Source organism: Mastigoproctus giganteus, chromosome 11, assembly GCF_048544385.1.
Source record: "Mastigoproctus giganteus isolate SK-2022 chromosome 11, ASM4854438v1, whole genome shotgun sequence".
In the NCBI taxonomy this organism is placed as follows: domain Eukaryota; kingdom Metazoa; phylum Arthropoda; class Arachnida; order Uropygi; family Thelyphonidae; genus Mastigoproctus; species Mastigoproctus giganteus.
The window spans coordinates 29,725,436-29,739,290 of NC_143585.1; the positions used below are offsets into that span (position 1 = coordinate 29,725,436).

General features: G+C 33.9%; 1 protein-coding gene across 1 annotated transcript in view; it reads left to right on the forward strand.

Moving 5' to 3' along the window:
• Positions 1 to 13,855, forward strand: part of Oseg4 (intraflagellar transport protein Oseg4) — a 270,266-nt gene that overhangs the window by 152,720 nt on the left and 103,691 nt on the right. The window contains exons 16-20 of the mRNA XM_090385309.1: positions 2,322 to 2,375; positions 5,608 to 5,717; positions 6,194 to 6,335; positions 11,683 to 11,751; positions 13,607 to 13,735. Coding sequence (XP_090241435.1) covers positions 2,322 to 2,375; positions 5,608 to 5,717; positions 6,194 to 6,335; positions 11,683 to 11,751; positions 13,607 to 13,735 — 504 coding nt within the window. The remainder of the gene's footprint in view (positions 1 to 2,321; positions 2,376 to 5,607; positions 5,718 to 6,193; positions 6,336 to 11,682; positions 11,752 to 13,606; positions 13,736 to 13,855) is intronic.

The following is a 13,855-nucleotide window of genomic DNA, read 5'->3' on the forward strand; positions in this document are numbered from 1 at the left end:
TTCTAGGATGCAAAAAGTGAAAAAATATCTTTTGCATCATGGAAAAAAAAGATCATCAATTAACTTGCCTTAGAAGGAACAGTTCTGAATTTTTTTGAGACATAGTAAATAGTGTTTAGGGTCAAGCAGCACTAGTGGTTCCCCACAAATCTGTGATCAGTTCTCTTGTGTTGAATACTGTACCCTGTAAAGGCCAGAAGGCCAGATAATTTGAGTTATATGTGATTTATGTAGTGTAGTGTAGGATTATGTTATTTATCTGGCCTCTTAGTCTAAGGGCCATGGAACACCACCAATTGCTAGTAACCCTACCAGGTGCAGGGAGCCGCGCCCGGTAGTAGGGATTAAGTTCTCTGGCTGTGTGAATCTTAGCCTCACCTGAGCTTACTAGGGAGGTGCCCTAAAAAAAAAGAAAAAAAAGTAGCAATTTTTATTGGAAGGGAGCACAGGGGTGATAGTTTGAGTTGTGAATGATAGGAAGGCTTCCACCAGGAGTTAGAATTTAAAGGGATAGAGGGTATCCCTCCCTGTGGAGGCAATCCACCCTCCACAAGGGGGCTGTTAAGAGCAGCATAAAGTTTTTAGGGTTGTACGGCACACCAATAGAAAGTTTGGGGGATGAGGTGGGAAATAAAGTTATAGGGTCAAAGTGCCCTCTGTGAGGTGAGGTCACTATCAGTACTTAATCCCACACTGGCCAGACCAGCTGAAGCCATTGTCAGCTTTTCTCATGCCATGCCTTTGAAGGGAGTCACCATGAAATGAACAGTAGTGGGGGGGTGGGCTTAAGTGGCTTGCCTGAAAGCCTAGCAGTTTAGACATTGGTGACATCTAAATTTGAAATCCATCATTGCAATAATCCACAAGAAATCTTTCAAAAAGAGTACGTTCTGGACACGCTCCTACTCAAACACACATCTTTACCAGTTGGCACCCCCATCAGTCTCCAGATTTTTTGGAGACAGTGAATTTGAGTATCATTCATTAAACCATTCACTGAAAGTTTTGCAGCACATACACTTTTGAATAGGATAAACATTCATCGCCATGCTGAACTTTTAAGTCTGGTAAAAAAATTTGCTCAGTTTCACAGTTTTATTTGACAAAACACAATGTACTGCACATCAGAACTTGGCACTTCCCTTTTAAACATGGCGCCTCTGTAGCCAGGTGGGCAAGAGCAGCAGTGCGTGGCACATGCTTCTTGATTAGACCGGAGTTCGAGCCCATGCCCACCAAATACGGAGGATGTGGAAAGGTCAGGGAACATAACCATCGCATATCCCCGGAGCAATATGGCCTTAGTTGCTAATGCTCCTAAAAACCAAATAACAACAACAACCTTTTAAACATGACACAAATTACTGCTTAAAATAGTCTTGTTATCACTGGTAGTTTTTCAGAACATCAGCATCTTAGGCTATGTTGTATCAGGTATTATGCAACAATTCCAACGATATTAATAAGGTATTATGTCTGTATACATACATGCATGTTTTCTGCTAATTTCTTTTTCTCTAGCCACTGCCATGCAAAACAAAATATATTCTGCATAGGTGTCAACAACAAATACAAAATATATTTTATTACTGTTTTATCATTTAAACAAATAAAATTAATATTTACAACAGTTTAATTACACATATAGTGTTGCTTTTTGATGGTGGTGTTTTATTTATTAAAAAATAAAAAATTATAACAAACCAGCATCAGTTAGTTTTGTTATAATTTTTTCTGTTTTATCCATCTCTTGCAGAATACTTTCATTTCTTATTTTTTAAATAGGATCCGATTTGTGACTCTGTCTCTTTCTAATTTATTTTATATAGCAAGAGATAGTTTTAAATTAGATGATACTAAAAACCACTGGCTGCTCTAGTTGTAATTTATCATAGGTGCTTAAACTATTATCTGCACTGTTGTGTCATTAGAATCACTTTTGAGAAAAATAATTATGAAATATTTTTTTGGAAAATTAATACTATTTAACATATAGAGTGTTCCTGTTTACTTTTCCATCTAATAATTTTATCCCCTCCGCTTGTAATTGTCCATAATAATTTAAGATTTAATAAATGTAACTCAGTTCAAATAAGTGCTTCTTAAATTTTTTATCAGTTTTATTTGCTTTTGACTTTTGTTGGTTTGCTGCTATATGAAATGTTTAAATTGTTATAAAGATAATGAGAATTTTACTGACTTCTTTGTTGTTTTAGATTAAAAAAAATTTAACAAAAGGGTTTTCCTTCTTTCTACTTTTTTAAGCAAATTTCATTTATATTGAAACTTTTTTAGTCATTCGTAAAAAAAAATTTTTATAGACTTCAAAAGACCCAATTTGCTGTATTACAGCTTCTGAGAAGATTTTAATTGTGGTAAGTAATTTAAATAATATTTTTATGATGTTATGTTTTATCTTTCTGTTTTTCTCAAAGAGGTGAATAACTCATGTTTGTGATTACAATAATCACAAACTCATGTTTGTGATTGTTTTTATAATTACAAACATTAACCTCCAGCAAAAACTATAATTGAAGGCACAAATTGACACATATTCCTTTCTTTTTGGCAGTAATGCTTTAATAGGCGCCTCCTTAGCCAGGTGGGAAGGAGCAGCAGTGCGTAGCACACGCTTCTTGATTAGACCAGGGTTCGAGCCTGTCACCACCAAATACGGAGGATGCGGAAAGGTCAAGGGAATGACCACCACATATTCCCGGAGCAATATGGCCTTAGTTGCTAATGCTCCTAAAAACCAAATAAACAAACAAACAATGCTTTAATATTTTTATTAATTAATGTCATTAAATCCAATCAGTTGGACTTGAATGGAAAAATTTAACTATTCAAATGAACTTTAAAAATTGCTTTTCTTTTGGACCTGTTTTCTTAGGATGCATTTTTGGAATCCATATGAATAGCAGAATTTGCTTTTTGCCATTTCTACAAATCATATGGCTTAGGAAATAAATTAGTAAAATCAAGACCTGTCTTGTCCTATGTATTTAACTTTTATTACTAAATGCTGTAGTCTTGATACTCAAGGTTCGATGTTGGTTAAGTGTTTCCCAGTTGTAAAAACTGCTAAAGCTCCAGCATAATATCCTTCAGTTACATTAATCTGTACTAGTGAAAAAGAAAAAAATATATATTCTTATATATTCTTAACAAAGAGTTCTTTACTTATGTAAACTCTAGAAGGAGGGGGATGAATCAGATTGGTCCACTTAACATAGATGGTTCGACTATTATCATCTTTCTCAAGTAGTTGAAAAACTGAATGAGTATTTTGCATCTACATTCACACATGAGGAGTTATTCAAGGAGGGGAATGCCAGAAGTTTATCAAAACAGTGAGCTAAGTGATTTTGTAATAACTGAGAGCAAAGTGGAGGAGAAATTGTTGAAGTTGAACATAAAAAAGGCACCTTGGGCAAATGGAATCTATCCAGTTATAATGAAGTAAGCAAGCAAACCCTTAGCTATAATTATGAGAGCATCCTTAGTCAGGAGAGGTCCCCAGGCTGGAGATGTGCAAATGTATACCTAATTCACAAAGGGGGTTCAAAGGGTGACACAAATAATTATACACCTGTTAGTTTAACTTCTGTTCCGGGAAAAATAATGGAATCACTGGTTAAAGAGATGGTACAGGATCACCTAGACAAGATAGCATTAATAGCTCAGACACAGCATGGGTTTGTTAAGGCGAAATCACTTCTGACCAATTTAATTGGATACTACAATGTGGTCACAAAGGAACTGGATGCAAAAAAATAATTTTGATATCATATACTTAGATTTCAGGAAAGCTTTTGATACTGTTGCACATGAAAGACTGCTGTACAAATTGGAGCAGTATGGCATTAAAGGCAAGTTACTGCAATGGATAAAGGAATGGTTGAGTGGTAGACAGCAGAGAGTGGTAATAAATGGACACAGCTCTATGTGAACTAATGTTATTAGTGAAGTCCCCCAGTTTTCGGTGCTGAGCCCATTGTTGTTTTGTGTATTTATCATTGATATTGATGAAGGTATATCAGGCTTAATGTCCAAGTTTGCAGATGATACAAATGTTGGCAGGGTTGTTAATAACAATAAAGACAGTATGCTACTACAACAGGATCGAGAAAAGTTAGGCAGATGGACTGAGAAGTGGCAACTGAAGTTTAACATTGACAAATGTAGAGTACTCCATATGGGTAGCAGTAACCCAAGAGAAATGTACCAACTGTGGGGTACTACACTAGGGAGGTGGAGAATGAAAAAGACCTGGGGGTAATTGCGCAGTCAGATATGAAGTTCTCCGAGCAGTGCAGACAGGCTGCCAGAGCAGGTCATGGAGTTTTGTCAATGATATATAGGAATTTGTATAAGGCAGTGGTCAGGCCACACCTTGAGTACTGTATACAGTACTCAAGGTGTGGCCTGACCACTGCCTTATACAAATTCCTATATATCATTATAGTCTGGAGGTCTCATTTTAGGAAGGATGTCAAGTTGTTGGAACGAGTACAGAGAAGGACAACAAGATTGGTGAGAGGAACAAAGGGGTGTGCTTATGAAGAAAGGCTTAAGTGCTGCAAGTTGCAGCATCTGGATACTAGGCACCTGTGGGGTGATCTGATTGAGGTGTATGAGGCCTTGAATGGTTTGAGCAGGCTCGATGTTGAGGGGATACTTCCGCTTGCTCAGATTAAGAACCTGAAGGGTCATAAATTCAAATTGAGGAAAGACAGTTGTAGAATAGATGTGCAGAAGTTTGCTTTTAGCCAGCAGGTAGTTTATTGTTGGAACAAACTTCCATCTATTGTTGTGGAAGTTGATAACTTTGATAAATTCAAGATAAAATTGGACAAACATTTGGAATGAATGGATCAGTAAAATGGGAAGGTTTTTTTTTTTTTTTTTTGCTGATGCTGTATAAGCTTGCTTTCATGCATCATGTGCCTCTACTAATGCTAATGCTAACAGTATATATAAACCAGGCCCAAGTTTGAGACCAAAGTATGCAAACTGTGGTCTGCATTCCTTCTTTAGTTGCTAATGTAACTAAAATAGGATATCATATGTCCTTCTTCAGTTACATTATTCTTTCACAAGACTTTCTTGCTCAGTTATCCCTTATAAAATAAATAAATTTTAGTCAACTTTATTCTGCTTTGAAACATGGAAGGGCAAATTTTGGAAGGTGGGCTAGAAACCTTTTTGTTTATCAATAACAATGATTTATTATTGAGAACAATAAAATAAAATATTTTAATTTTCTGCTGGTAAAGCTAGGAATCAAAAGGGTTCTGTGACTGAAAAAGTTTGCATGACACTATCCTAGACTTTAATCTGTAGTTCTGTGTGTTACCTTTTCAGTATGCTAAGAAGATGTCCTTGGCTTATGTCAGTTGTTGCAAGCTGTATAAGATAAATATTAATTGACTAAAATGAATAGCAAGAGTAGAGTTTATCTAAAAATTAATGTATTATTAATTAAGCAGTGTAAAAATTTGCTGTGATATCCATAAATGTTTCAAAATCAGACCAAAAAAGATTTTTTTTTTCTGTTTAATCAAAATATTTAACACTAAATTAATCTGTATTTTACTATTATAGGGAAGAGAATCTGGAACATTTCAAAGATATGTTCTTCCTCATCTTGCTCTAACCCACCGTTATTCAGTTAATTGCCATCCTGCAAAAATTGCTCTTAATTGTAATTCAGCGTAAGTATTTTCTGTTGGATTATTTTGATTAATCTTGACCATAAATCATGGAATCTATGGTTAAGATTTTTTTCTGACTGAACAATAATCTAATTTAGTTCTATTGCATGGGAAAGTGAATTAAAAATTAATTTATTTTATTCAACTTTACACAGCATGTATAGGAATTTTCATTTTTTTAACACTGTAGCAGTAAACTTATACTGCACCTACCAAGTAGACTTAAAAAGTGATAATTTAAGTGGTTAATAATGAAATTATTGAATATTATCACCAATCTTTTATACAAGGAATATTTATATTTACTTCTTAATTTAACTTTGCACTCATTTTTCAAATGGTATATGTTTGTGGAAATTTTTTTTTTTTCTTTTCAATCCAATTCAACCTAACATATTTAGAAAATCTAGCAAAAATAAAAAAAATTTTATTATGGTTTTATAATTTTTTTATTTCTGATTTTGTATTAACTGTAGCCGCATGTCAATAGTGGATATAACAGGTGTCCTTTTACTTTATGATTTGGACTCAAGAATCATTGGACCTGCTGGTCATGAATCTTTAGGAGAACAACTAAAGTTTGAAAGAAAAGATGTTTGGGATATTAAATGGGCATCTGTAAGTAGTATTATACTTGATTTAAAGAACTTAATTTTATATATATTCTATATATATTAATATATATTCTATATAATAATTTTATATATATTCTATATATATAATTTTATATACATTTTATATAATAATCATTTTTTAATTTTTAATGTTCAATAATAATATCTTATTTAAGACAAATTTACAGTTTGAAAAGCTAAAGATGTAAAATAATGGTATTATCACATGAGTATAGTTTAAGCTATTGTAATTAGACATCTTTCTTGAGCTTTATTGCAATATAAGCAAAATTCTATAGGCAAAATGTCTTGATGGCATTAATAATTCAACTAATGTGGGAATAATTGGGAGGAGAATTCCTCCGTGTGGTATAAGAAGTAAGCCAAATCTAAACAGTGTTTTAACTGTTTAGAAAATTTAACTCATTAATGAAAAATTCCTGCACTGTGAGCATAGTTAAAAAATTTGCTAGAGATACTTTTCTAAGGTTAAAAATATCCAAATTTTAGATCTATAATACTTAAAATATTAGTGCTCCCATGTAGGGTTTTATGTAATATAATAAATATTATCTAACTGCCAATATTTTACAAATATATGAAGAGAAAGAGATTAGTTTATGGAGAAACAGAGTTATTAATCAAGTTATTAATAATGATTAGATCCAAATTTCAAGAAAGCATTAATTTACTGATTACAGTTTATCAGAAAATAGGAAATACAAATCAATTTGCTGGACCATTGTGTCTCTGTCTTTAATGGAATAAATTTGGATTTAAATATAATGGGTATGGACCATACCAAAGATTATAATTGTAGATGGTCAGTGTTCCTTTTATAGCTTGCAAAAATGTGTAAGAATGTTTCTAATAATGACCAATGCTTGTTGTATCCAACAATTGTCAAATTTCATAGTTGTTTTAAGGCCGACCAGGCTAGCCAGGTGGGTAAAGTGCCTGCCTGGCAACCCAAAGGTCATGAATTCGAATCCTGGCTCGGGCTTGGATCAGAGTAAAATAAAAAAACTCTGGGAGGTGCATTACGGCCACAAAAGCCAATGTGCCAACAACTAACAAAAAAAAAAAAAAAAAAAATTGTTTTAAGGGTGAGGGCCTTCACTTGTTTGGATGTACTTAGTATTCAAGGCTTCTAACACTGTAAAGCTATATTCATTCCATATTTGCCATGAGCAACCATGAATAGTACCTTTCAGATTCTTACTTTGGAAGGTCCATTTCATGAAAATTACTTTCTCTTTGAATTTCCAACTTTCTTTCCTTTTTTTTTTTTTTTTTTTTTTTTTTTTTTTTTTTTACCAGTATCTGTTATTATGCAGAGAGGAACAGAAATTGAAATAAAGAAGAGTTCTCCCACTACCTCATGGTGCTCTGGGTATATTATACTCTGGTTAGAGTTTAAAAAATTAACCAATCCCACTATCCTCATGGCAAGAATAGGTATAAAAGCAACTGTGTTCTTGGTAAAAGCAGATCAATGATGAATTGACACCTTGATCTTAGCAACTTCTATTTTCAGGAATTAATTTTAGGATACCTTATTAGCAGTCAATCTGTTCATTCCATTGAAACTAAACTACAACACCCTTGATCCACAGTGGCTGATATAATCACCAAGTGGAAATACCATGGTGCTATTATAGCCAGGAAATGTTTGGGAAGACCACAGCAATTGACTGAAAGTGACCACATACATCCCATCAGTCCTCGTTGAATACCATCAACTAATATTAGTACAAAGGCAATATTGTGGAATCTGCAAAACATTGGAATTTGTGAAAGATGTAGCACACATGTGATGAATGCAGTACACAATGTTGTGTACTGCATTCATCACAGCATGCAGTACACAACACAGCCCCTTGAATTTACCCCTGGAACATTAGAAAACTGTGTTGTGGAGTGATGAATCACAGCACATAGTTCTCCAGTCTGATGGTCAAATTTGGGACTGACAGCCTAAAGAACATTATTTACTAGTGTGCCATCCCAACTGTGAAATTTGGCAACTGTGAAATTTCAGAGGTGCTGAAATTTGGAGGTGCTATCACCATTTGGGGTTGGATTTGACTATTGTTCCTGAATATCCTTCTGTACTTGACATTCTAGACAAATTAGCTCTTCTTGTGCTGTGGAAGGAAGAGGATGGAAGGCTCCCTTTTCTGTTTTCAGAATGACAGTGCACCATGTCATCCTGCACAGTAAGTAGCAACTTGGTTTGAATATATGGGCATGCAAGAGCTTCATTGGTCTGCTTAAAACTGTAACCTTTACCCCATTGAACACCTTTAGGAAGAACTGGAATGTTGGCTTTGTTCCAGACCAATGCATCCACAGTCACTAGCTGAAATGATTGTGTGTCGGAGGAAAAATTGGTTTAAAATGTATTTCAAAACTCAGTTTAAAATTTACTGACAAAGCAATACAGTGTGTAATTTGAATCCATAAGTGGGCTAACATATTATTACATATTATAACATACAGTGTGTCATTTAAAGCCATAAGTGGGTTAATATATTTTTAAAGATGGTATCAATAAAAAGTTCCCTGAAATCAAGTGTTTGAATACTTTTGACAATATAGTACAGGAAACCCTTGATTAATGCGGTTTTGAACAATGCGGTTTTAATTAGTGCGCAAAATTTTTTTGATACTATCCCCTTAATATATGCGTTATCAAATTTGATTAGTGCGCTGTTTTTTTCTTGCGGTGCTTGGCAATCACAACGGCGCCTAAAGCGGCAAATACGTGATACGCACTCACCAGGGTCTTCTAACTTAAATGAATGGGAATCGACTCCAAAATGCTCGACAGCAGCACCCCATACCACTCTGAAATTGAAATTTGCTCTGGTAACTCTTATTCTTTTATTATTAATATTAAACTTCTTTAATATTATGATATTAAAGAAGCAGTTGAGAACATACACAAATCGTGGGAAGAAATGACGAACAGCTGCATGAGAGCTGTCTGGCAGAATCTTTTGCCTGAATGCGCAAATGATTTTTGCGGTTTCATTAATCCTGTCAACAAAGTTATTGATGAAATTACTACAATTGGAAAAGACCTCGGCTTTGAGGAAGTAGATTCAGAAAACGTTAGAGAATTATTGGAATCGCATTCAAAAGACTTAAGTAACGACGATCTTCTTGAAATTGAGCATCAACATGCATACGAGGAAGAAGACGAAAATGAAGCAGAAGAAAAGCAATTTGCTCCCAAAGAAATTTCATTCAAAAAACTTGAACTATTTAATACACTTTAAAAAGCAAAAGAACTCATACTAGAGATTGATCCAGATGCAGAGAGAAGCATGAACGTTCGTTGAGGGTTAGATAAGCAAATTGATTGTTATCGCAAGATCATGGAGGAAAGGAAGAAAGCTACCACTGTTCAATTGAAGTTAGATAAGTTTTTTTTGCAAAAAATAAAATTTAAATCATACTATCTTTTTTTAAATTTATTCCTTAATAATTTAAGAACTATGCAGTGCATTATAGGTACGTATTGAGTAAGAAAAAATATATTTTTACAATTTCATAATTTTCAAGTATTCATTATAATCATTCCCATTGTTTCTTAAGTTTGATTAGTGCGGTTTTAATATGTGCGGTATATTTCAAGGATTCATTACCCGCACTAATCAAGGGTTTCCTGTATATATTATACACCAAACTAAAACTATACACATAGCATTATGGGCAAACTTGATATAAATATATTTACAAAATATTAAAAAAGTAAAGATATTTATGAGGTATGAACAAAAGGTTTGGCAACATGTATCTTAAAATTGTGATGCTATAGTGAGTTTTGACTGTCTTAATGTGATTAGTGATTCATCTAAGCACAGCAATGCCTAAAATGCCCATTTATCTGCAGTCAATCTGAAATCAGTGCATGTTGAATAGAAGGTGTTTTTCATGTTTCTTTGCATTTTAAAATGAGAAATTTTAGTGAGCAGTGAATTTTCATCGAATTTTGTTTCAAATTAATCCACAAAATGTTAAAAACAGTTTTTTAGGAAAATTCTACGTGTCATTTGAAGACATTTCAGTAGTTTGCAAAGTCTCAAGAGGGCTGCTTGTCCATCAGAGATCATCCTCACTCTGGTTGCCCTTCAACTTCAAAACCAATAATTCAGCTTGTACTCAGGGATTCAATTGCTCTGATTAGGGATGATCAACATTTAACTGTTTGCAAAGTTCCTAGTGAAATTAGTATTTCTTATTGGGATGTGTCCATTTTAACACAAAATTTGGGAATGGGATGCATTTCAGCATCACATCCTCACTGATGATCACATCACAGAGGGTGGTGGGTTCTGGCATGTTAGAATCTTCATCAACATGCTGCTGCTGAGCCACACTTTGTTCTTCTAAGGGTACTAGTAACAAATCATGGGTGTATGACTATGACTTGGAAATAAAGGCCCAGTCCTCTGAAAGGAAGACTGTCTTCTCCAAGGCCCAAAAAAACCAGTACAACCTGATCAAATGTGAATATCATGCTTATTGTATTTTTGGACTCACAAAACATTGTTCATATAAATTTTTTCCACGTGGAAAAAATAAACTACTAAACAATGAACCAGTAATGCACAAATAGATCCATGGTGATTGCACAATGCTGTAAAGATAAAGCAGCCAGAAGTGTGAGCTTTGGTGAATTGGTGCTTGCATTGCTACATTACCCATGCATACTTACCACTTTCCATTCAAGAATTTTTTGTGAAGCACTCCATAACTGTGATCCTTTATCTGCCTTACTGGATTTAGCTCCTTCTGTTTTACCCTCTCCCTCCCCTTCCACTGATCTTAAAGATTACAGATTTTGCAATGACTGAGGAAATTATTCATAGCATATGGAACTGTTGGCATCCCTAAAAGAAGCCTATCAAGAATCAGGGAGAGTACTTCAAAGGAGATCCATCAGAATAACCTGTAAGCTTCATCATTTCCTAAATATTCCCCAGACTTTTTGATCACATAAATATTCACCCATAAATAAAAAAGAAATGAAAAGGGAGGAGAAATTCAAAAATTCAGATTGGACTGAAGGTTGTTAGCTCTTCTCGGTAATTCTTGACACTTCCCCCTATTTGATGAGTTATTTTTTGAGAATGTTTTGATTTTGAAATAAGCTTTTCAGCTTTCACTTCTACATCTCAAGGGTTTTCAGTTGATAGCATACCACTTCAGCTAGTCATTTTAAAAAATATTAAAACACATTTTGAGGATTAGTGAAACTTAGAAGGCTAAACATTGATAGAGTTCAATAATTAATCATGTAAAATAAAGCCAACATTATGTGTTGATTTTATTTTTTCCAGGATAACAGTGAGATGTTTGCTGTGATGGAAAAAACTAGAATGTATATATTTCGAAACTTAGATCCAGAGGTAAGGTTTTTAAAAATTATAATTTATAATTGATTTTTGCACCCACTGAAAGTGCAAACTTTTAATTTCCCTTTCTACTCCTGTTTTCATGTTTCAACCAATTATAAGATGAAATCAAAAGATTTTAAGTATTTGTCACATGACTTCTTAATTATTTTATTCATAGTGGCTGTTTGAAGTCAACAATCTTGAAATCACTTTTCTTTTATATATATGTATGTATATATATATATACATATATATTTAGGTTTATATATTTATTGCACAACATTTCAATTTGCAGTATGTATCAAGGTAACTATGGCAACATAGCACGTGATGTCATGGGCATGGAGTGAGATATGTTTAGACAGGCATAAGGCAATTTCATTGTGATAGCAGTAGTATTTGAGAAGCAGTACAGCACTTATTAGTGTAGTACACAAGATAGGTTTCCCTGAGAAGAATGCATGTTTGTTTTGAAGCATTATCTTGCATCTAAATCAATTTTGTGATGCCAGGATACATTTGGTAATAAATATTTAAAAAAGGCCTATACCATATAAGACAACCATTCATTGCCTGTTCACCATTTTTGCCAAACAAGCGGTGTGAATGAATATAACTATAACTGCAAGTCAACAGTTTTAACAGAAGATAAACTCCAAGAAGTTGAAAAAGTGCTTTTGAGATCTCCCAGAAAATTTGCACTGCAACTTCAGTAACAGGAGTGCATATCAGGAGTGCAGTCATAGGAGTGCATATCAGGAGTGCAGTCATAGGAGTGCATATCAGGTCACAAAATAGTTTGAAGATGGATGCCTATCAAGTTCAGGCTGTGCACAAGCTCAGGTAGTCAGATATAACAGCAAGGATCAGATTATGTTACTGGTTTCACTTTTTTTTTTTTTTTTTTTTTTTGAGGTAGATAAATGAATCAAGGTAAAATTTTCATGTTTAGCATTCCAATTACAGAGGAAAAGGTATAGCCTGTATTTTAGGAAGTTTTCTTTTAGCTAACAAGTTGTAAATCAATGGAATTTCAAACAAAGGATTTCATAACAAATAAACATGGTTGGATACCTTAATCCTATGCCACTACTTCAAGATTAATGAGTTTGACACTGAGAATGAACAAAGCTGTTGTTTCCAGCAGGGTGGAGCAATTGCGCGCGCGCACACACACACACACACACACACACACACACACACACACACACACACACACACACACACACACACACACACACACCACTTTCAGATCAGTGAATCTGCTGATGGAGTTTCTTTGATGATTACCTTATTCATGTAGTTTACAGTCTCCCTTGTCACCTTGACTTGGTGCATTGGGGCCTAGGCTGTCAGTACACCATTAAAAATGAAATCAATCAATCAAGTCACCAGATATGTCACCTTTGGCGTTTATCTGTGGATTGCACTTAAGAATAAGAGCTATGCAAACAATCTGCAAACTCTGGATGAAGTGAAACAGAATTTTGAGAACTGCATCTGTGCCACTGATGAACATATTTTTCATATGTTCAAGAGTTGCATCAAACACATTAAAATTTATTTCTGCATGTTTCTGTGCATTTTTTTAAATATGCTTTACATAGTTAAAACCTTTCATTTTAATTAAGTGATATATTTCATGACTCTTTATTGAATAGCAAAAGTGACTAAAGATATTAAATTCTTAACCTTCTTTCATGCATATTTCTCTCTACATAAGTAAAATAATAATTTTTATTTCAATTTATTCTGGATAAACTTAGGTTATGAATTTTAGACCATACTGTAGCCATGTGCAGCATTTCTCTTTAGTTGTCTTTGCATTATTTTGATAACTATACTGATATTTGCTATTTTGTTTCAGGAACCAGTGATGTGTAGTGGTTACATGTGTTCCTTTGAAGATTTGCAGGTTATATCTGTACTATTAGATGATCTGATGCAAAATCCTGAAAATCCTGATGAATCATCAATTATTTTGAATGAAGTCAAGGTGAATTTTAGTTGTAGTTATATTGATGTCATATTACATTTATTAATGTCATATCACGTTTATATTACAAGATATAATATAAATATCTTGTAATATGATAATACACTTCATATTACAAGA